The sequence below is a fragment of the Fukomys damarensis genome, unplaced genomic scaffold (assembly GCF_012274545.1).
Source record: "Fukomys damarensis isolate Sample0158 unplaced genomic scaffold, DMR_v1.0_HiC HiC_scaffold_37, whole genome shotgun sequence".
Classification (NCBI taxonomy): Eukaryota; Metazoa; Chordata; class Mammalia; order Rodentia; family Bathyergidae; genus Fukomys; species Fukomys damarensis.
Genome location: NW_022900949.1, coordinates 55222632 through 55248278, shown reverse-complemented (window position 1 = coordinate 55248278; position 25647 = coordinate 55222632). Strand labels below are relative to the sequence as shown.

The window sequence follows — 25647 nt, the reverse complement described above, 5'->3', positions numbered from 1 at the left end:
AGAATGCATTAGCAGGGGGAAGAACTGGACTGAAAATGATTTATTATATAATAACCCACTTCATAAGCACTAACATCATGAAACCATTTAAAAGAAGTATATAATTTCACTATATTGACTTTCATAACTAGTAAGAATGAAAAAATTTTACCACTGTTCTCAGCCTGGGCACCTACAACTGAAACACTACTGTCTACATTAATATAGTTTTGTTCATTATTCCTCTGGTCTTCACTGGCATAACTTTACTATTCCTCTGTCTCCATTAGCATGATATTATTCGTCCTACCAAAAGATTTGTTTACCACCTCAGGCACTGTGCCTAAAAGACTCATTAGACCTTCAAGGGTAAACACCAATGAAGTTTATAGGCTAAAATTCTTTTACTGCCTCACCTTGAAAACTTCTACTTGTTAGCCAGGAATTTAGCTCAGTGGTTCCGCCCACCTGCCTTACAAGCACAAGGTCCTGAGTTCAATCCCCGGTACAACAAAACAGAAAACCTCCACTTGTTACTTCTACCTAATCTTGTCTTGTTACAATGAGATCCTTACCTAATCTGAATAAGATTTTTCTCACACTAAAAACCCACCTTAAACTACAATTCCAATTCTGAAATTCTAACCTTACCTTCCCAGCTAGAAGCCACTGCTAAAGTTTTGAAGATGGTATTTTCTCTTACTGCAGTAAAAAGTAACTCAGCTTTATCTTTCGGGTATGATAGAGATATAAGAGATAAACCAGCTTCTGTGTTAATTGTACTTTTAAAATGTTGGCTGTACACACAAGTATATCAAATGTCTTACGAGTAATTAGCTTCAAGAAGTAGATTGAAAGGAGTTGCCATAAATCCTTACATAAATAGTTTCTATTTGGTAAATAATACACTATTGGCCTACTAATTAGTAGGGAAAGGACCACCACTTTTATATAAAGCCATTTCTAAACATCTGAAAGAGGTCACCAGAGAGAAGTTGCTCTCCAATTTTACAGTGGTCAACTGCCTTGAGTGTCCACCCTTCCTTCTAAGGATTTGTTTTGGTGGGAAATCATAGGAACAATGGAAAACCACAAACAATTACAATGTGAGAGAAGTGTTTCTCTGCATTTCACTGTCTTAACCTGTAAAACAAGATACTCAGCTTTATGGGATATTAACAAACAAGCCAACATGACAGTTACCTGTACATGTATAACAAACATACCTTCCATTGTCTCACTGTTTTTTTTGTACATCAGTCTAATTGCCTTGCATACACTCCACTGTTGTTTTAGATGGTCCCTATGTCTTCTATTTGATTAACTATCCATTTACTAACATTCTTAAAAATGCATTTTAAATTTCCTTTCTTTTATTTCCTACTACTTTGCAAATTTTCATTTCCCATAAAGGTTCAGTTCCAGATAAATGCACTTTTGTTAATAATTTTATAGGCCTGCCCTATATATTTATTTGGTTAGTTAGAATAAAAGAATGATTTGTTACTCAGATTTCATCCTTTCTTTACACATCACCATTTTGACTCCATTAAGAAATGTCCGGCGGGGGCAGGGATTTAGCTCAGTGGTTCTGCTGCCTGCCTTACAAGTGCAAGGTCCCAAGTTCAATCCCTGGTACCAAAAAAAAAGAAAAAAGAAATGTCCAGGGCTGGGGATTTGGCTCAGTGGTTCCGGTGCCTGCTTTGCAAGCATAAGGACCTGAGTTCAATCCCCAGTACCAAAAAAAAAAAAATGTCCAAATGAGATTTATAACGGTTTTCCTCCTTAACTGTAATTGTATGTAAGGCAAATATAGACATATGTATGTCTGTGTATGATTATATTCATTGCAATAGATTTTTTATAACATTTGGTAATGAACAGATTCAATTTCTTTTTTTTTTTGGTTTCTTGAAGCAGGGTCTGACTATGTAGTTGAGACTGACCTGGAACTTACTATGTAGCCCAGGCTGGTCTCAAACTCACAGTGATCCTCCTGCCTCAGCCTCCCGAGTGCTGGGATTACAAGCGTGTGCCACACGCCCGGCAACCAGATTAAATTTCTTATAGCTAGTCTTGCGTTGATTTCCTGGCTTTTTGGTCTCAAAGTCACCACCATCTGTTTTGTGGTCTTATTCATATAATTTCTTTTTTTTTTAGCCAATTCTTTTTAATTTCACAAATAACTATCATCCCACAGTAACAGGTGAACAAACCTCTACACATATAATTAATTTCTTTCAATAATGATAAACACAAAAATCTAATATGGTAGTACATCGGGGAGAAAAAAGGATGATAAAAGCTTGAAAATAATACACGAATCCTCCACTTTACTGGATCTCTTTCCCTGGCTTTTTTTTTTTTTTTTTTTTGCAGGGTCTTGCTATGTAGTTCAGGCTAGCTTGAACTCACTATGTAGTTCAGGCTGGCCTCAAACTCAAGGCTATTCTCTTGCCTCAGCCTCCCTGTGTTGGGATTACAGGTGTATGCCACTACTTCTGGCCTTTCCCTTGCTTTCATTACTACCTCAGATCATTTTTATCTTTTTCTTCTTCTTTTACATATATCATGGTAACACATAAACCTATCATAAGGTAAAAAACAATATTACTACAATCTTACAACCTTTAAAAAGTACGTTTGGCTTTTTTGCAATAAATTTTCATATGGAACTAGTAGTTTTTCTAGCAGACTTATTATTCTGAGTTCTAAAATCCTGAACAAACAAGATAGATTTAATGAACATTTTGCTGTTTCAAACTCTCTATTTTGTCTCATTCTGCCCTCTTTCTGATTTCAGAAAGTCTTAGACTGTTACTCATATTAAGAATACTATCTCCAAAAATAAAACTATAGAATACTTTGCCCCTCAGATCAAACCTGTGGGTATCAAGAAATATATACAGGTTGGTCCAAGGATTAATTTCAGTGGTTCTGTCACCTGCCTTGCAAGCACAAGGTCCTGAGTTTGATCCCCAGTACAAGAAAAGAAAGAAAAGGAAAGGAAAGGAAAGGAAAAAAGAAAAGAAAAGAGAAATATATACAGGTATGGAAACAAAGTCTTTGTAGTTAGGGTGGGAGGGAAGGGTTTAAGGGAGGGCAGGGGGATGGGGAAAAAATAAGAATCAAGATTGATTATGTAAAGGTAAAATTTCTAACAATGAATGTCATTATATTGTCTACCTTAAATGTACCAATAAAATTAATTTTAAAGTGCATATAAGTATTAAAAGAAAAGCCAAACAGTAAGTTCATAGAACAGTAAGAAATGCTGTATTTCAGATTTAGTGCCACAAAAAATTATGTGACCCATGTATTCTAAAAATAAGATGGGTTTGAATATTTTCAATATTTGTGGGTATTAGCATTGAGGATGGGAGTATAACTCAATGGTAGCATATACAATACTCAGTAACACAAGAAAAAAAGGAACACTAGCATCAAATAAGCAAACAACTCAATAATTACAATATAAACTTAGTATATTAACTTAAATTTATCCAAGATACATAGAATCTTAATTTCATTCGTTACAAAATGCAACTGAATTTTCCAAGGTTTTATAAGAAAACAGAATTATGTTAAATCAGAAGTTTAACTTGGGCTGCAACATCCATTAATAAACGCCTTATATTGTATTGTGTAACATAGTAACATTTCTAGAAAAGGACAAATACTTACAGAAACAGTAAAAGGAGTGAGCTTTTTCTTATTAATGGCTCTTTCATCAATTGTATCTGGTTCAGATAAGTTGATCATTTTACTAAGGAGGAAAATGGGAACGATATAGTTTAAGATGTCCAGAAATGTTTTTAGTTTATTTTTGCAAGCAGCTACAATAGTTAAATTTAGAAAAAAAAAATAACAGTTTCTTTAAACTATAAATTCATGTTAGGAACTTAATTTTTAAAATCTAAGAACTATTCCCTAGTCTAAAATCTATCACTTATTGCAGTAATCTTAGCATTTATACCTAAATATTTTAACGATTTTATGTGTATCTTCTCTTCATTTCATTTAATCATTGCCAACATTTAGCAGGCTGAAATGTAAACCAATTCTCAAGAAGCATAGTTCCATGAGATAGTATCAATATTTTTTAAATTATATATTGTTGTTACAGAAATACAACGAACTAGAGACTTTATCTAAGACTTCAATAATTCCAATGAAAATCAAAGGAAATAGTGTCAAGACCTATTTTATACATAATGTCCTAAATACTTACACCTGTAGTCATGGGTAGGAATTTGCTTTGTTTTGTATTTCTTTTAAATAAATACACAGAAAAAAAGATTAAAGAAAATGTGCTAAGATGTTAAAAATAGTTAATTATGGATGGTAGGAATATTTGTGTTTGTTATTTTCTTCTTTAGAAATTTCCTGCATTTTTATAAATTTTTTAAAAAGATACCTGCATGTATAAAATATTCTAATACTATAATAAATAGAACAAAGACAAAAACATACCTTAACAGTTTACAGTGTAGTGAGCAGAACACACTGCAAAGAACTAAGGCTGCATTAAAACTTTTTTTTTAACTTCATAATTAAAGTCTGTCTTCCTTCTACATTTCCTGGTGTTCCTCTCCCAGTCAGTTCAGTAATCAACACTTCCTCAATAGGAAGTGAAACAAGAAACCGTGTAAACATTTAAAAATGCATCTAAGGACCAACTCAAAAGTTTACTGCCATTATTATGGTACTACATGTAAAAGGCACTTGAAAAATAAAGGATTATAAATTCTTCAAGAACTAAGTAGCTAATTAAAAAAAAACAAAGTAGACATGCTGAATTGTAGTTTTCATGGAATGTTCATCAATGGGAACACTTAAGAACATAGTTCCTATAACTCAACATTCAACTCACCAAAGAAGGATGCCATCTGCAAGTGATCTGAACAGACTGCCATCATTGGGATTCATGGGTATAAGATGCTTACAGTCAGGGTCATTCTCTAGGGCTTTGTTTATCCAGTTAACAAAAGCCACTTTTTCTTCCTCTGAAAACAGAAAGTCTTCATAGGCAAACCTCATTTCACAAAATTCACTACACAACAGAAACATACTGCTCAAAGACAATAAATGACTATTATTAAAAGTCTACTCAGGGGACCGGGGATTTGCTCAGTGATACCATGCCTGCCTTGCAAGTGCAAGATCATGAGTTTGTTTCCCAGTACCAGGGGGCAGGGAGAGTCTGTTTAAACACTAAAAGGTTTAAGAAGAGGGAATTCATTTCGCTTTTTCATCAGATTATTAGGTGAGGAAGGAAGACATATCTTCAGTGGGCACAATGCAAAAAATACTTGGTTTGTATCTAAAATTTTTCCAAATATGTATTGCTTCTAAAATCTAAAGAACCAGAAGCAGAATATCAAAGGTTTAAAAATACAGGGCCAGGCTTTAGCTCAGTGGTTCCACTGCCTGCCTCAAAAGGGCAAAGACTAGAGTTCAATCCCCTGTACCAAAAAATAAAAAATAATAAAAATAAAACACACACACACACACACACACACACACACACACACACACACACACAAATGTAGACAGATATTTAAATAAGGGGAAAAATACCTCTCAAAATAGATTTTTGGACCCAAGGCAATAAATCCTAAAAAATATTTAGAGAGCTGTGCTTTTTTGACTTACAACCAATATGCTGAATTTAATCAAGAGTTACTTGTTGGGGATGTAGCTCAAGAAAAGAACTTTTGCCATCTCACACATCCACACACAGTTATAGAAATGACTAAAACAGCACCATTTCTGGAGTTTTTACTATAAGAAAACTATCACAAAGTAAGTACTCCTCATAGCTCTCTTCAACAACCCTCAACGTGTGTACTCTAGTGTAAGTACACTGATTTTTATGCAGAAAATATTGGGCTATTCAGTAAGGAAAGTAGGGAAGAACCTAAAGTAAAAATGTTCTACAGCTTTATTATTATTATAAAAATATAAAATATTATTTAACTATAAATTTCCAAAGTAATTAATCTTTGTTTCCATCAGAGGGTAGTGTATATGAGCTGGCCTACTCCATTTTTACCCCAGTACCTAGAATTAGGTACTTTCCTAAGGATATATTTGGCAGGTATTCCCCAAATTTAACCCATCACCACACACAGACAATAAAGACACAAACTTTTACTAGTGTTTCCCCTTTTACATATAGTAATCTGCCTCTTATCTACTTGCCACAACCTACATATGTCCTTAGGGGTCCACAGCTTTAACAGTATATTTTACTTGTATAATGATAAAACAGAAGTAAAAAGAAATCTAACATAAAGGAAACACTGCATATAGAGGGTGCAGTCTTTTAAAATTTTAAAGAAATAATCAGTTATGGTTAACAAGAAAAAAAAAGCTTTATAGGGTGGGTGTGGTGGCACATTCCTGTAATCCCAGCTACCCGGGAGGCTAAGGCCATAGGATCACTTGAGCCCACAAGACCAACCTGGGGAAACCAGGAAGACCCTCATCTCAAAAACAAATTTATAAAAATTTATAAATTTATAAATTTATTTTTAAAAATTATTTAAAAAAAGGAAATACTATTTGAAAGATAGAAAGTGAAAATGGGCAGGAAACAGGAGGATATTTTAGATATAGGAACAAGGAATGAGACACCATGTCATAACCACTGGTGGCTGTACTTTCTTTAATGGATAATATCAAGTGTTAGTAAAGACAGGGAAAAAAAAAAACCCTCATGCATAACTGGTAGAAGTGTAAAACAGCGCAGTCACTTTGGAAACAGTGTGCCAGTTCTTTAAAAATGTTAAACATAGCTACCAAAAGATCCAGCAATTTCACTCCTGGGTATATACTTAAGAGAATTTAAAGGTTATGTCCACACAAAAAAGTGTACCCTAGTATTCATGTATTATTTTTCATAATAGACCGAAAGAGTAAACAACCCAAATAGTCATAAAGATAAACAAAATGTGACATTACCCTTAGAACGGAATATTCAGCAGTGAAAAGGAACGTATGTGCTATGCTATAACATAGATGAACTTTAAAAATATACCAGTAAAGAACTGTCTGTAAAATAAAAAGCCATTACAATATGTTTCCACTTATATGAAATGTCCAGGGTATTCAAATACATAGAATAAGAAATTAGATTAACAGTTGCAGAAGTTCCTGGAAGGTGGAAATGAGAAATGACTGCTAGTGAGGTTGGAGGATTCTCTTTTGTCTAAGTAGAGGATTTTGAAATTAAATAGGGGTGACACTTGCTCAAGACTGTTAATATACTAAAAAGTACTGAATTATCCACTTAAAAGGGGTGAATTTAATAGTAAGCCAATTCATAGGTTAAAAAAAATCAAGTCACACACATAAAGAGTATACTTTATGCAGTTTACTATTTATATTTTTGTACCTAATAAACAAGCAAAAAATGTCACCTTAGACAAGTGATAACCTTTGGGAAGTAACAGATGCTAATAGGAGCATAAGGGAACCACACAGGGTGATAAAATATTCCATATTCTGATCTGGTTGGGAGCTGCATAGATGTAGCTACATGGATGTATACACACATCTAAAAGTCACTGAAGCATATACTTAAGATTATAGCACTTTGATCAGTGTGTATTTTATTTTTTGTTTTTTGCTCTTTTTTTTTTTGTCTTTTTTAAAGCAAAGGACCATTTTAGTAAAATTAACAGGTAGAAACTGAGGTAAGGGGTAAGTACATTTCAAAAAGTGGAGGTAGCAATTTAAGACTACTGCCTCTATTACTACTTCCTTAATGGAAAAAGGTTAGGAAGAAAAACCTAATGGGTAGAAGAAACTTGAGCATGTCATTTGAGGAAAATCCAGGTAGGAAGAGAATCAAGAGGATAAATAGATTCAGATCTCAAAGGAAGAAGGAAGGAAAAAGTTCTATGAAATCATGTCAAAAATTTCAAAAGTATAGTTCTAAGTATGTTCACATGAATAAAAAGGAATTTGGCCAAAGGTTCTTAGACATCTTAACTCTGAGAAGTAAGCTTTAACAAAGGCAAGACTTTTCATTTTAAGAGTTAATGTGACTCTGGATTTCTCACTGGGCAATAATCCAGTGATTCTATCAGATCAAGCAAATCAGGTGCTATATTGTCTAATCACTTGGTTGTTTGATGAAAAAATTAATCAAGTATCCCAGCTCTTGGAAAATGAAAGGGGAAAATATGCCCTTCTACCATTCCTCCATCAAATCTAAATGTAAAGCCATCTTACCAGTCAGGATGAAAAACCTACTGAAAAGTCATGATTCATACCTCAAAGAGCTTGGACTGGAGGTTCCATTTGACCCAGCCATCCCTCTGCTGGGTATCTTTCCAAGAGAACTAAAAGAATCATTTCACAGAGAAGTATGTGTACCCATGTTTATAGCGGCACAGTTTGTAATAGCTAAATCTTGGAAACAGCCCATTTGCCCATCCGTTGGAAACTGGATAAAGAAGATGTGGTTTTTCTATAAAATGGAATATTACTCAGCCATAAAGAATGAGAAAATAGATTCATTCATAGGAAAATGGATACATATTGAAGATATACTCCTAAGTGAAATAAATAAGTCACACATGTGTAAATACCGAATAGTTTCCCTAGTGTGAATAATCTGCAACAATGCATAAGATTCTAATAAGATTACTGACATTTAGAAATGGGAACAAAGGAGCTAAAGGTGTAGGGAAGGTGCGATGGGTAGGGGAAGAGTAAAAAGGGAAAAGAAAAAAATGTGAGAGAATGAAAAGATGAAAATAAAGTGTTTGTAGATGGGGAGGGGAGGAGGAGGTGAAGGGAGGGCAGAGGTAAGGGGAAAAAATGAGAATCAAGACTTGTCATGTAGAGGTACAAGATCCCAACAATGAATGTAACTGTACTGTATCCCTAAAATGTACCAATAAACTCAATTAAAGCTGAAAAAAAAGTCAGGATTAAACATACCAAGTGCTAAAACATAAACTTTCATTTTGTCTTTAATTTCTCTGATGTGCAGTGAACCTGACACACAGTACAAACTTACTGATTTTAGTGATTCTAGGACTTTGCATTTTGACAGCTCTAAAATTGAGATACACTTTAAAGTTGATGTCATGGTATAATTGAATCAGAATTTTCCTCGATGATATATAAAATAATGGTATTAAGCACAATGAAGACCATCTTATATATGAAGAAATGTGGCACTTACTGAGTGAATCAATGACTAAATGATCAAATTTGGGGGACTATGTTACCTGAGTAAGAATGCTGTGTGCCCTCACTGGAAATGGATGAAGTTCCTCCAATCGCAGTAATTCCTTCTCTCTTGTTAATTATTTTTCGGAATGTTTTGCTGATATCTTTGCTTTTTAACTCTTGCATTAGCTGAAGTGAAATACAAGTAAAATTGAGATTTGATCAAATAATCAGAAAATTTTGGTGACAAGAGGACATTTATTTAGACTTTCTTATTTGAAATGATACAAAAATAAACATTTGTGCACACAGATAACTCTCATATCACTTACCAATAATACAAAATAGACAAATGTTTGTGACCCAGCCCCTGAAAGAAATTTTTTTTTTTTTTGTACCAGGGATCGAACTCAGGTCCTTGTGTTTGCGAGGCAGGTGGCAGCACTACTGAGCTAAAGTCCCAGCCCAAGAAATTATAATTTAAATTTAACTAGAATACACAAAATTGTTCTCAGTGACTTGCCATGATCTTTTTACTGAAGACCTATGAAATAACTATATGATAAAGAGTTTTTAAAATGCCATCATGAAGGCATTTTTGTACGTGAACATCCCAAACACAAATATCCTCCTGCCTCAGTCTCCCAACTGCTGGGATCACAGATGTGTGCCGCCATGCCTAGCTTCAAATTATTCATTTCCTCCTGACCTCCTTTTCCATTTGACATCTCTCTTCAGATCTCATTCAGTCCTCACAGTGTAAAGTATACCTCCCTGAGGTCCTATGTCCTCCAACTCCTTCTAAGTTGGTTCCTTCTACTACAAACTCTCATAGGACTTGTACCACTCTGTCTTATCTTTTATTCATTTATGTGATTCTGCCATCACTACCACATGCAAACTCCATGAAAGCAGGAACCACAGAACTTTTGCTCATCATATTATTCACAGTGCCTAGAGTTTAAATATTTGCTTAGTGAATAAACCCTGCAAAACCAGATAATTTCTATTTCATAAATATTTAATCAGTTATATTGAGCATTGAATTAATATATAATTATTCTACAGCATCAAGCACTATTATTTAAAAACTTCACTTCCATTCAGTCTTTCCCTTTTTTTATGAGTTATTTGTGGAATTATCATTTCTACAATATTTTGTTGTTATCATTATCATCATTTTAAAGGAATGCTTTTTCTCCCCTCTGCAGCCAAATCTAACCAAAACTAGCAATGTCATTATTAAAATTCTTCTTGAAGCAAAAGGATTAGTAGCTAGGAGAGGATTAGATTACTTACTGACACAAACTCTTCAAAACTGATTTTGCCATCTTTGTTGTTGTCAGCAACGACTAGAATTTTCTCCACAATCTCGCGCACTTTATAGCCAGGAAGAGGAAGGCTTGCTTCCTTAAATAGGTCCTGGAGTTCATAGTCACTCACATATCCACTGTTGTCAATATCTGTAATGATACATTATGAGCTGTCAAATATTTGTACTGCTGAAGATGTGCACTCAGCCATATAGAGGATTCACGTGCATGTAAAACCTTTCAAATTTGTTTCACAAGTGGCAGTAGCCTTTTTCCTGTACCTGAACTGTCCAGGGTATGCTAAACGCTTTATCAAAACACTCATATTTGAACGGAATCCATCTGCATAGATTTAAGGCCCCTATATGTATTAAGTATGGACAATGCTCTGACAACTCAGTTTTAGCACAAGACGAAGTCTCAAAGACATAAGCCTGGAGAAGTCTCACATATCTAAAGGGAATATGTCAGAAGTGGTCAAGAGGGAGCACTCATCCAGAATTTAACTCAGTAGTGAAATTAAGGTGCTGCCCCCACATTTCATATAAAATGTGTATGATGTAAAATGCTCATAAAGCATTTTCATTCTTCAATTCACTTGGTGGTTAATTCATTTCACTGTAATCAAGATATATCATGTAAAGGTACATGATCCCAATGATGAATGTAACTACTGTATACCTAAAATGTACCCATAAAAAAGAAAAAAAAATAATTCATTGTTTCATTATGTATTTATGATACCATTATGTATACTGAATCATGTTTGATGTCATTTTGAGATCAAGTGTTCAAGAAATTTCACACTTACATTTGGCTTTTAGAAACAGATTTCCAGGTGTTTTCACATTATTGTTGAGATGCCCTTTCCTGGGTGATTTTCCCTAGAGATTCGATATCACTTCTTAAATTAGAGCAAAGATAACACAAAACACTTTTGCCCAGAGTTGGCAATAGAGCTTTGAATTGTTTTGTTGTTGCCTGGATCCACTTTGTATAGGTTCTTTCTGCTCATATGCTAATAGTTGCTTTGTTTCCTATATTTCTTTTTCTTTTCAATAAAAGAACTCTGCCGGGCATGTTGGCGCACGCCTGTAATCCCAGCACTCTGGAGAATGAGGCAGGAGGATCGCTGTGAGTTCAAGACCAGCCTGAGCTACATAGTGAGTTCCAGGTCAGTCTCAACTACATAGTGAGACTCTGTTCTCAAAATACCAAAAAAAAAAAAAAAAAGAACTGTCATCACTGTAAACAAATTAATGGTAAGGACAGGAACTTATCCTTTAAACTCTAATGTGAAAGTATATTGCTATAATCTCAAGTCATGTAGGAGGCTGTTATTTGATATTGCAATAATAATAATAATGTTACTTGATACTGCTTTCTTTGAATTTGGACAAATCCTCATTATTAGTTCCTCATTAATTGAGAAATATTTCCCATAACTCTGAAATATACAAAAAAGACGATGTTTGTTTATTTGTGTACTACCACTATAGTGAGAAATATTTTTAAATGTTTAAATTGAGGAAGTTATTTACCTGCTAACTTAAACTAAAATATTTAACTTTAAATAGTTAAATTAAAATATTTAACTTTAAATAGTTAAGAGCTGGGGCTTTGAAGATGGATAGATTTGGATGCTTACATCCTAGCTCTATCCCTACAACTTCTGTGGTTTTGGTATGATACAACAAGAACTAATAGGTACCACTTAATGAGCACACATTCTCTATCAAGTGATTTGTTAATAACTTTACTGACCTTATTCAATCTTTACAACTTTGAAGTAGTCACTAATGTCATTCTCATTTTTAAGTTGAGGAAATAAAGATTTAGGTTAAACAACCACAAAGATCATGGTTTAAAAAGAAATAAGACTTTCTTACAAAAAACAACAATAGTAGCAGAAAAACAACAGGATTAAAAAATAGGGCAAAGGGCTTGAAACATTTTCTCCAAAGAGATACAAATGGCCAATAAGTACATGAAAAGCTGCTCAATATCATCAATAATCAGGGAAATCAAATTATGAAAGATACCACTTCATACCCAGGGGGATGGCAATTATAAAACAAAAGAACAGGAAAAACAAAGATAGAAAATAAGTGGTGAGGACGGCTGGTAGGAATGCAAAAAGGTATATCCACTATACAATATAGTATGATGAGTCCCTGAAAAATTAAATAGAGAACTGCCGTATGCCCCGATAATTCCACTTCTGTGTAAACACTCAAAAAAACTGAAAGCAGGGGCGTGAACAGGTATTTATATACCCGTGTTCATAATAGCTTTATTCGTAATAGCTAAAACGTAGAAGCAGCCTAAATGCCATAAACAAAATGTGTATATACACTCAGAGTATTATTTAGCCTTAAAAAGGAAGGAAATGTGGCACCTGCGACAACATGGAAGAGCACTGAAGACATAATGCCAAGTAAAATAAGCCAGTCACAAAAGGACAGTTACATGAAGTCACTAGTCAAGTTCCTTCGCACAAAAAGTAGAATGGCCGTTTCTAGGGTACAGGACAGATTGAAAGTGGGAATTATTGTTTATAGGTGTAGAATTATAGTACAGGAACATAGAAAAGAATTCTGAAAAAGAATGGTAGTGCCAGATGCAAAACACTGTAAATGTACTTAATGCCACTGAAGTATACACTTAAAAAGATCAAAACTATACATTTATTATGTATATTCTACCATATTTTTTTAGATAGAGTTTTGGTATATAACACGGGCTGGCCTTGAACTCACTATATAACCCAAGCTGGCTTCGAACTCGAGGAGATCCTCCTGCCTCAGCCTCCCAAGTTCTGGGATTACAGGTGTGCACCACCATGCCTGGTTGTACCACAGTTTTTTAAAAGAAGCAAGATAACATTTTAACTCTCAACTTTCCCCCAGTGACCCAAGAAATCCCATCTAGTAAGAGTGGATGGGTGTATCCCTCTGTCTCTGAAAATAGTTGTTTGGTACAAATTAGCAGAGGGTTTACTAAGTTTATTAGTCATAGTTTATCTTGCTAAAAAAAAGAGCAAGTACATATTATTACTATGTGTGCTGTCCAAGCAAACAGGTACATATTCTATTAGTGTTAACAAGTCCCTCAAATAAATTGTTTTACTGCTAGAATTAACTGTTTATTCAAAATTTCATTAAATAAATATTGCAAGATTATATGTCCATGAGTCATAAAGATCAAAGTTGGTGTGCTAAACAAAGAAAATAGATTACCTCATGCATTCATTTTACTAAGACCTACGTAACCCTTTTTTTTCAAGTTCCCACATAAAATGACTGAAGTACAAAAGTAAGAGATCCACTTTTATTACTTCCTGTTTTGGTGCCTGAAATGAGCAGAACATTTCAATAATTGCCAGTTTTCATTTTGAAAATATCCTGGGCACTTGCAACCTATACTCTCTTTGTTATTAATAATCTTGAAATCATACACATTCACACAGTGCCTGGATTATAAACCCACAGGGAGTAATGGTAGGGTCTGCTGTGTTTCATAGCAATCATCTGCAAATCTTAAGATTTTGCTCTTTTTAGAAGAGCTGTACTTTTTTAAATTAAATCTTTTTTCTTTGTAATGGTCTCTAAAATCCACCCTGCATTTCATTCACCTACATTAATTTTAGTTCTTATTCACTAAGGTGGTGGTGATAAATCTAAGAACAAGAGCAACTGTGATCATGTCCACCATCTGACTTGTTTTTCATGGAGTACTTTATTGCCTGAGAGAAAGTATCCTGTGAGGAAGGGGCAGTGACAGTGATCTCATTGTCCCAATGTCTATTCACTGTGCTCAACTTTCACTTCCACATATCTGCAGACCAAAGAAAAAATGGTATTCATATTCTCCTTGTTTACCCTAGGTTTTCTAAGAGGAAAATGCAGAAAAATTGAGATTCAACAGCATAGGGGAAATTTTCTGGGAGGAAAAATACAAAGCTGTCAAGGTGACAATGTCATAAAGACATTTTACTTTTTAGAAGAAAATAAGACATACTGCCTTTAAAAGTAAAGATGTTTCAAATTATGTATGAGTGAGAAAGAAAACAAGACATATAGGCTTTAAGACAATACCCATAGTAGATTTTTAAAATATTCTTCATTAAATCAGAAAGTGTTATTAGTATTAGTGACAAAGACATGAAGGCAGAGTTCAGTTAATACACAAGGAAATGTTTCTTTATGTTTTCACTATAATGAGGGTAATATATTAAGTATTCAGTTACACTGTCATTCATTAACCTAGGTTATTCTCTGCAAAGAAATGATCACAGAATTCAAAGTCCAATTCACCTAGAAATTTAAACCAGTATTTATTTTTCAGAAAGAATTCAGAGAAAGCTAGATTTTTTTTAAAAAAAGGTATTGTTCTACTCCTGAAGTCTAATCTCAAGCAAGCCAATAACATCTTATTTGCTTTTCCTCAAGCATACCTATTTTATTAAAAGCTTCTTGTAGTTCTTCAAGCTCCTCCCGAGAAATGGTAGTGGTACTATTTTCCATCTTAGGGAAGGAAAGACAACTTCAAGTCTTTGTATCTAGAAAAAAGCAGTATTTATAAAAGAACATTAGTACTTTGGAAACTTTTTAAAAGTAATATAAGGTACAGAAGAAGATTCTCTACCAAAAAAAATCATCCATAATGTCTGGCTGACAAGAAACAAAAAGGAGTAGGCCTCCCAGGAACAGTCTGTCTCAGCACTGGCTAGTAAACAAGGGCTGACAGTGTGAGGAAGAAACACCTGCTTTTCCACTCTTTCCTGGGACACAAACTTTTCTCAACAGTCTGTGTAATTTTCATTTACATTTTACCTCATTATTTAAGTAAAATAAGCTTAAGAAAAGTAGCATTTACGCAGGAAGTCAGACAATAAGATATAAGGACATCAGTAATGTCCAAAAAAGGATAAAGTTAAGTTAGAGCCTGCTCATCTAGGATGGAGTTTGTGGTTCCTTTAAAGTAATCCAGACACTGTTACATCCTTCCCCTTCCCTGTGTGATGTTCTCCCCAGATCACTGGGCCCCTTCTTGCTGTGAGTAGGCAAGACAAATAAAAAGAAAAAAAATCTGTGTAAAATTAGGCTGTAAGAAAGTTAAATGCTGTTAAGTTTTGAAAATGATTGGTAACAAATGCCTCGAAGAGAAAATTAAAGTTACCCATAATGGTGCTCTCCAGAAATAACACCTATTATCTTTCTGTTGCCTTTATCTTTCCAATTTACTTTCTAAGCATGTGTAAGTATTTTTGTTGGGGGCAGGTGGAAAATGTGAGCATACTATCTTACAACCTTTTTTTGTACCAACACATTATCAATACGTTTTTATGTTGTTCTTCAAAATAATACTTAATGGCCACAAATTACATGGTCATAACTTATTTGGCAAATCACTTGTTTTAGTGTGTTTACAATGCTCCCGATATTTATTATAAATAATAGTTCAATGAACATCCTTGTAGATAAATCTTTGTTTATATCTGTTTATTTCTCTATGACAAATATCTAAAAGTGGAATTACTCACATTTTTAATACTTCTGTTATGTAACAATACAACTCTTATTTTTAGATGATTAGGGGGTTATCCGTTCACTATAAAGTTAAAGTAGAATACAAATTATGTTGCATTCCTCTTAGACATACTTAGTTATATCAGACATTTCATATGTGCCTCAGAAAATAAGTGAACATTTGTGCTTTATAAGAGGAATTGAAGCTAAATGAGAAGTCACCCTTTTAAACACTTTTATATGCGTATATAAAATTATATTTATATGAGGTTCAACATCTCTCATTTTTCAGGGAAGCACATCAGCTTTCAAAATAATTTACTGAAATTTATCACTGATGACTTTTAAATTGTACAGCGCTCTCAAAGAATAAGACTCACTTGTCATGATCTGTATACCAACTTCTTTAAGATTTCTGATGTTCTTTCAAAGAGATAGATTTCTGTCTTTTATAATTTTTCTAGGGAGTCATTCTAATTTAATGTACAATTAAGGATTTTTAAAAGTATTCCATTGCCCACTTCTTAATTATTCATTGCTTAAAAAAAAACTCTGAAGAGCTGAAGTCAGTGAAGGAGAAAGGAAAACAACTGAAAGTCAGACTCCTTGGATGAGTTCCTTACATCTAGTACTAAATATTCATTGTATTGAACTCTTACTTTTAGAAGGTTTTACTGCAGTTAAAATTATTTACAGGCATAGGTATTCTGTGTTGAAAGAAGTTGATCAATCGTATTCGAATTTTTAAGCTTAATTCCTTAGGGTCTGAAAAATGCTACTTCTGTTGTGGCTGGCTTTGTGGTTGTGGTTATCCTGCATATCCTGCCCTCTATTCAAAATGGTTTCTATCTCTTGCCTCAAGTTTTAAAAATAGTGGTCCAATTTTAGCACTTGCACTGCCCAGAAAGTCTGGAAATTAACAGTCCCTGTGTTGACCTTGCATTTTTGGCTATGCCCATTTAAATTTATGAAACTTGTTAATTACCAAAAAAAAGTATTCACCCTTAATCAAGCAAAACTATCATGTAAACATTTAAGAAGCAATTTACCCATATATTGTTAAGTTTCTAATTTTTAAAGCTGTTTCTATATCTAATAAACATAAACATGTTGCTTTAACTCCTTTAGCATTTAACTGACGTGGACAGAAAATACAGAATAACTTTCAAGATATACTCTTTTATGTTTTTGTTTTTTGCAATACTGAAGACTGAACCCAGGCCCTCATATGCACTAGGCAAGGGCTGTACTGATGAGCTACATGCCCAACGTATACATATACGTATACTCTTAAAATAACAAAGCAAGACCCAGAAAATTAAGATTAGCAGAGGGACAAAGGGTAGTGTTATCACTTACATGTTTATTGTCTTAGTTACTTTTCTTGTTGTTGAGACAAAATACCCGACACCCAAAGTTAAAGGAGAAAAGGTTTATTTGGCTCATAACTTCTAAAGGTTTCACTTCATAGTTGGCTGGCCAAAGAACAGACCTGAGGATCAGTGGTACCTTATCTTAATATGATGGGCATTTGGGCTGTTTCCAGGATTTAGCTTTTACAAACTGTGCCTATTTTGCTGTGGGATGATGCTTTTAATTCTTTCGGGAAGATACCAAGAAGGGGAATGGGTGGGTCAAATGGAACCTCTAGTTTTAGTTTTTTAAGAAATCTCCACACTGATTTCTACAGTGGTTGCACAGTCTACACTCCCACCAACAGTGGAGATGGGTTCCTTTTTCCCCACAGCCCCACCAGCATTTGTTATTGGTTGATCTCTTAATAGTAGCCATTCTTGCTGGAGTGAGATGGAATCTCAGTGTTGTTTTAATTTGCATTTCTCATATGACCAGTGATGTTGAACATTTTTTCATATATTTATTTGCTGTTCCTACTTCGTCATCAGAGAAGTGTCTTTTCCTTTCAGATTCCTATTTTTGGATTGGGTCTTTAAATTTAGAAAGTCTGATTTTTTTTTTTTTAAAGTTCTTTACATAGTCTAGGGAGTAGTCCTTTGTCTGATGAATATCTGGTAAAAAATTTTTCCCAAACTGGATCATCTCTTCACTCAGTTGGTGGTTTCTCTTGCTGTGCAAAACCTTTTTACTAAGATGAGGTCCCAGTTGTTGATTCTTTGTAGTATTTCCCATTCAGTCTGGGTTTTGTTCATGAAGGCCTACTCCTATGTCCTCAAGCATTATACCTATTCTCTCTTCCAGCTGATTTAGTGTTTCTGTTTTAATATTTAGATCTTTGATCCATTTTGAATTTAGGTTAGTGCATGGTGAAAGTATGGATCTAGTTTCAATCTTTGGCACATGGAAAGCCAGTTTTTCCATCACCATTTACTAGAGAGCCTCTTTCTTCTAGTGGAGGTGTCTGGCTCCTTTGTCCAAGATAAGAGGGCTGAATAAGACTGGAGTTGTTTCTTCTTCTTCTGATCTGTTCCACTGATCCTTAGGTCTGTTCTTTTGCCAGTACCATGCTGTTTTTAATCACATAGGTTTGCACTATAATTTCAACTCAGGGATTGTGATGCCCTAGGCCTTGCCTTTGTTGCCCAGAATTGCCTTTGCTACTCTAGGTCTCTTCTGGTTCCAAATGAATTTTAGGATTGCTTTCCTAATTCTGTGAGATATTCTGTTGGTATTTTGATTGGGATTACATTGAATCTGTGTAATAATTTTCGAAGTAACATAACATAATAAACTTGTTAAATATCCTATTGGCTAAGAAAGCACAGTAGTTCAATTTTATGTATAAAAGGCTAATCTAATAATTACATAATACTCAAGCTGGATATAGGGTTTTTCATTGAAAAAATGTTTCTGCTACAATAAAATAGCACATTTTAAAAATGGAACAAGAGAATGTATTCCATCAACCTAAAGTAGTACACAAAATTTAGAAAAACAGCTTGATGACCCAATAACTAGTAACCCTTATTTCTCTTACTAGTCCTACTCTTAAGTAATTAATCTGTCATACAATGTCTTAACTGCTATGCATATATTATATTTCATTTAACTCTCACCTTTCCATTAGGTAGGTCCTGTCCCTGTGTGGCAATCAAAAAAGACATGATCATGGATGGAGTAACTTTGTCAAGATCTCAAAGTAAATCACTCTCAGTTTTCCAGATAAGCTATGGTAGAACTCAACCTATATCATTCCTGCCTCTCAGCCAGGATGCAGACCTCCCAAATATAATCTGATATTGAGCCATATAAATTTGCAAATATTTATTTATATCATAAAATTACATATCTTATTCTTGTAAAATAACTTGCATTTTAAAAGAAATTATCCTGTGTAAAGTGTGAGGGAAACCTCTAGTTAGATCAACTCATATTTATTTTTGTTTTCTAATACTGGGCCAGGCAGACAACGTACCACTAAGATACATCCCTGGCCCTCAACTCATATTTGTCAAGCATATGTAACTTGTCACAACAGAACCCCCTAGAATAGTTAATAGTAATCATTTTGCAATTTTGAAGAGCTGGTCATTTAGTCAATACCCAAACACTTAGCATTGAAGGATACGTGCTCAAAACACAAATCAAAAGACCTGAGCTGCCAGGCATATTGGTGTATTCCTATAATCCCAGTGCTTGGGAGGCTGAGGCAGGAGGATTGCTGTGAGTTCACACAGCCAACCTAGACTACATAGTGAATTCAAGACCAGCCTGAACTACATAGTGAAATCCTGTATCAAAGGAAAAAAAAAGACCCTGTCTTAATAACAGACCCCCTCAAAAAAGAGAGGGAGGAAGGGGATAAGAGAGAAAGAGAAGACTTGAACTAACAAAGTCAGCCCTGAAAGATGCAGCTCAGAACCCACTGGAATCAGTGACTCTCCCTATGGATTTTGACATGTTTCCCAGATTTCTTCAATAATTCCAATTCTGTTTTTCACTCGCTTTTTTTCTTTAACACAGATTATTTAAATTGAACATTCTTTCCCCAGTTACATATTCTTTTTTACTTCCCCCTGTCCTCAAAGGTACCCTGACACAAATATATATTGGGAAGGTAAGGAAGCACATTCCAAAAAAAGAAGTTTTCAATTTAGATGAAACTGAGTGTGATCTTTTCTCTTTACTCAAAGTTCTAATTTCTTGAGCCTTTTAAAGTTTAACTGAAGTTTGTCGAAACAATGCTTTATAATTGGCAGGAGCTAAAGCCCTTCTTAGAACAGTTTCGGGGAAAAGGGCATTAGCAACAGCCCTGAATTGCCATAGGACCAAGATTTTTGTGTCTTTCTACCAACCCTAAAACTGCCAACTGTAAGAGACCAAAGCCAGTGTCCACTGGCACCTTTTGACTTTTCAACTACTCTATTTTCCCTCCTCCCAGAGTTGCTGTAGCCCAGGACACCTCAGATTCTGTGTTTTCAAGCTTGGTTCTGATTTAACTTATCCAGCCTTTGTCTTCACATCTTCCAAAATCTCTTCCTTCCCTTACTTCCTCCCCCAGTAATATAAAATATAATGACAAAAGCTGGGCATGATGATGCACACCTGTAATCCCAACACACGGGAGGCTGAGGCAGGAGGGTCCTGGTGCATTCCCTGGCCAGCCTGGGTTACATAGTTGAGTTCAAGGCCAGCCTAGCTATACAGTGAAACTCTGTCTAAAACAAAAACAAAACAAAACAAAACATACATACACGCGAACGCACACACACACACACACACACAGATTTACTGAGGGTTTTCAGTGGATCTAGAACTGTGCCAACTTCACATACGTGCAGTCACCATCTGTCTACACTGATGGATAAAGTGTCATCGCTTAGAGTGAAAATTTGAGGCCTACTGAGATTAGTTAACCTTCCCAAGGAAGGCTAGCAAAGTAAGAGGTTCAAACAAAACCTGGTGGACTGAGGATTGTAAGACGCCGTGTTTCAGGTCCTATCATGGAAATACAAAGTTGTTTCTAATGTCCAAATTCTTAATTTCAACATGTGGTCAATAAACATTCTTACTCTCTCACTGCAAGTATCATAGAGAGTTTTAAAGAACAGATTATGGGGCCAGGGATTTAGCTCAGTGGTTGCTCCTCGTGCCTCCTCGAGTTTGATCCCCAGTAAAAAAAGAAAGAGAGAGGAGAGAGAGAGAAAGAAGGAGGGAGCAGATTATGACCTTGTACACTAAAGTATGAATGAACAGTAAACTCTTCACCTGTTTATTCTTTTGACCAGATTTTCTGTTTGACCAATAGAATATTAACACATTGGTAAAATAAATGAATCATAATTGTTTCTCAAAATTACACTAAGTGGAAAAAGCAAACTGCTAAAGGTTACATACAGCATACCATTTATTGCAAATTATAAAAACAAAATGATATAAATATTGTATATGATGCCATACATATGTAGTAAACTTAAGACTTAAGAATGACACAATGAATTAAGAACAGTGTTGTCTATGCAGAGAAAGGCAAGGGGCAGGGCTTGGGAAGAGGACAAACTGAATGCATTACTTTTTACAAAAGACATATTTAAAGGAACTTTATTTAAAATTTAAATATTTAAAAGAATGTGTCTTAAACAAAGCCACAAATCACTAGTAAAAGAAACTCAGGGCCTGGATATGTGGCTTAGTGGTACAGCACCTTGCCTGCACATGCAAGGCCCTGGGTTTGATTCCCAGTACAACAAAAACTCTCAAAGAGTAAAAACGATAAATAAAAATAAAGCTGACTGTCTTACTTTCTCATAGCTGAGACACAATACCCAACACCCACAACTTAAAGAAAGAAAGGGTTATTTTGGCTCAGTTTGTAGAGGTTCCAATCCATATTTGGCTGGCTCCACGGCAGGGTGGCATGGCAGAGGGTCGTGGTGAAGGTGAAGTTGCTCATGGGATGGCAGGCAGGAAACAAAGAGAAATCCAGAGAGGCAGGAGAGAGATAGACCCTTCCAGGCCACACCCCCAGTGACCCAGCTCCTCCAACCAGGCTTCACCTCCCAAATCACATGGCGCTATAAGTTTATCAGTGGACTGATCCACAGATGAGAATCACACCTCCATGATCTAATCATCTCCCAAAAGCCCCACCTATGAGCACATGAGGCTTTGAGGGACATCTAGATATGACAATGACTAAGAGTATATATACACATATATATATATATATACATCTATATATATGTATTATATATATATATAGATGTATATATATTGGGGGGGTACTGGGAATTGAACTCAGGACCTTGCGTTTGCAAGCTAAGAATATATTTTTGAACGGGAAATTTTCCCAAGGCTTATAGAAACTTTTTGTTGTTGTTTTTAAAGTACTTTAATCTCAAACACTTAAAATAGTATTACTGTAGTAGAATAATTCACTGAAATATTTAATTGTGCTTATTAATTTGTCTTCATTTAAATCAGTACATGCTCTTAGGTATTCCAGTAGCACAGAAAACAAAATCAGCATGGAATTTATGGCTCTCTTAGTCTTTAGAAAGAATAAACCTACTGAAGAGTTTAATTATGTTGGGTGTCCTAGGGATGGGTCAGGGGCAGACAGGAAGAGGATACCTCTGAGAAGTCACTGAGAGAGAAGTACAGATTATCCCAGTGAGAAAGGAGGGAAATCTGGGTATAGCAAGAAGACTCCTGTCACAGGAGGGCAATTGCAGCAGAACCTACACATAAAGAACCCACAGGCTACTTTCTACATACCACTGCAGGTTGATGACTGAGGGGATAAAAGAGCTTTCCCTAAGCCTCTTTTTCTTCATAAGATACCAAGACAAGAGAAGCTGAGGGGCAGATTCCAGGTTCCTGAGAAGACCTGGCAGCAGTTAGGCAGGATAGGTCAAAATACACTTGCTTCAAAGAATGTAAAAAAATTGAATATATCCTTCCTGACTTTTATGGAAAAACCTCTGATATAATTTCTCAATAGAAATGACCAGTATCAGAGGTTCCAGAGCATTTCAACATTTCGGATGAGTGGCACTTCTACTGATGGCCTGTATCCTCTTACTTCTTGTGCAAAGCATTCTCTTATCTCCCACTTCAACCTTTGCCTTTTCCTATCTTACTTCCTATCTTCAACTCTATAAGTTTAAAGATCACAAGAACACTGGAATAAATAGCTAAGAAAAAAGAAACAGCTAAGAAATAAAATTAAATTGAAGAGCTTGAAAAATCTGGAAAATATTTTCATCTAGCTATAATATTTCCAACAATTTCCCTATTCAACTACATTAAATAATAGAGTTATATCATTTAGTTGGCAAAAAGTCAAAATTCCTATTTCCTATCAACCCATTATTTTAAAAACACATTTTTTAGTTAACCAAAATGTCTACGGACGCTTGAATATAAACATAATGAGGGATAAATTTGAGCCATGTGTAGAAAAATGGATGCACCTGAAAAATATAATGAGTGAAAACAATCAGATGCACAAGCTTATAGTGCCTCTCATTTGAGTACAGCAAAATACAAAGAGCACAATAAAGAATGTATAGAAGAGACAAGAGGGTAAATCTCTTGCGAATCACAAGGGGTCCAAGAGACAGAAGGCAAGGGGAGAAAAGGTGGAGAACACCATGGTCATCTCCACAGCCAGCCACAATCATCACATTCCTATGCTTTTGTAAATGTGGGCACTAACTTGGGACTGGCATTTGGTGGCTGTTAGGGTTAATGCTGATATTCTTTTACTTAAAAGCTGCAATATGTAGCTCCTAGTAAGGGAGTTGAAATTCATTCCCTAGAGTAAGGGAGTTTAAATCCATTCATTCACATATTCAATAAATACATATTATTTGAGAGCTAACCTTGGAGATTTAAAAATAAACAGGAATTACTATCTTCCAGAAACTCATATAATGCTTAGTAGGTTCAACTGTAAATGCCTAAAAAATTTAATTAAAACTGAGTTTTTTGTGGAAGACATAATCTTGTGATACTTTTCTAATGAAAATATGGAATTATTCTCTAGTGCATTTACTATTCAAATCTGGCTTTAAATATTTTATATTTAATATTTATACCATGTATTATAGTGGTCACTCCAGGACACGCCACATACCACTATGAGCTGGAAGTTTCTGGACTAACTATAGTCAAAGCATCTGTATCATATGAGATGGCAGTGTGAGAAGAAAGGCTAAGAGGCTGAAATGCATGCACACTCACACATACATGAGTTTTTAAAAAACAATAACAGAAAAAAGAGAGACCAAAGTCTCAAAGAATACAGAAACAGAAGCTCCTAGAACATCAGTCTGTAGAGAATTCACAGTAAGACAAACTATCCCTTTCTCCTATTCAAACAAACTGCAAGTTGGACAGAGGCATAACTCAAATCGGACTACTCATGTAAAAATATGTGGTAAGTCAGCAAGTATTTTGTGAAGGCAGAAATGGACTGAACAGTAGACCCTTTAAAAGGTTAGATAATAGAACTTGGGATGAATAACTCCCAAGAAAAGATATCCAATTGAAATCAAAGCTGCTGGTACCACACCTTCACTATTTCCTATACGAGATGTGATCATCTAAGCACAGAGATTCGAATGTGTCATAACTTGTACAACTGAACAAATAGATAAATGTACAGAGTCGCAGTTGCTGGTTAAATCCAAATGTCAAGGACAACAAAAACACGCACAAAAAAAGACCCCAAAAATAGTCTTCTCTAATGAGGTCCTTGTCCTAGATTTCTTTCTGTTATCCCCAGCTAACATCAAATAAGTGCTATTTAGCTCTGAAATTCAAACATTTTAAGTGTAGAAGTATTGAAGGGATAGCCTCGGCAAAGAAAGGCAGTATGTAAATTTGCCCTCACTTCTATCCCTCAGTCATTCCACTCTGTGCCCTCAGCTCTACCCAAATAGGGATAGTGGACCCTGAAGTTACAAATGGCCTGACATATGAACAACTTGGGTTATAACCGGAAATTTAATTTTAAGTTACAAAAAAGTCTTGAGTTACGACCCAAATGCTGGCCACTTGTGCTTTCGGATGGTCTCAGATATAGATTTAACCTTTAAAGAGTTCTGGAAGGAACATTACAACATCCTTTCCTGTGTGGGGTTACTTGAGAAATCCTGGGCCAATATCTCTCTAAGGACACTGAGGTCTGCCTGTATACAGGAGTCTTTGAAGGCTATGTAGAGGAGCCTGAGCCTTCAGTTGACCAATTTGAGTTACAACCATCCCTGGTGAACGAACTGAGTTTGTAAATCAAAGATCAACTGTACAATGATGGGTTTGCCATGCTTTCAATGTTCCCCACTTCAGCCTGTCTACAGGTGGGAAAATCTTTGCTTCTTTGTCAAAGGGGCTAAGGTTAGTAATTTTCTTAGCTGAGCAATAAGAGCCATACAAAGTGGAACTTACCGATCAAAACACAATAAGTATTCACAGGAGATTCAGATGAAAACCATTTGAGGGCATAAAAGAAAAGATTTTGCCCCTAGAACCTTACTGAAGCTTCAAATTCTTTCTAAATTCAACATTAAATGACTCTTTCTAACTTGTAAACCGGGGAGATTAGAAGCTACAGAGCACAAATAAGTTCATATCAGGACATACTGTCCAGCAACAGCCATAGCCCCAAGTTCAACAAACCTTGCATTCTATTAGCCATAAATATTTCTCCTGGT

The 25647-nt window shown here is 35.1% G+C and overlaps 1 protein-coding gene across 3 annotated transcripts in view; it reads right to left on the bottom strand.

Moving 5' to 3' along the window:
* Pls1 (plastin 1) overlaps nucleotides 1-25647 on the bottom strand; it is a 103082-nt gene that overhangs the window by 29701 nt on the left and 47734 nt on the right. For all 3 annotated transcript variants that reach the window (XM_010608179.2, XM_033759390.1, XM_010608181.3), the window contains exons 2-6: nucleotides 14938-15042; nucleotides 10468-10631; nucleotides 9228-9357; nucleotides 4853-4985; nucleotides 3664-3745 (exon numbers count right to left, since the gene is read on the bottom strand). In XM_010608179.2, coding sequence (XP_010606481.1) covers nucleotides 3664-3745; nucleotides 4853-4985; nucleotides 9228-9357; nucleotides 10468-10631; nucleotides 14938-15007 — 579 coding nt within the window. In that variant the 5' untranslated portion in view covers nucleotides 15008-15042. The remainder of the gene's footprint in view (nucleotides 1-3663; nucleotides 3746-4852; nucleotides 4986-9227; nucleotides 9358-10467; nucleotides 10632-14937; nucleotides 15043-25647) is intronic.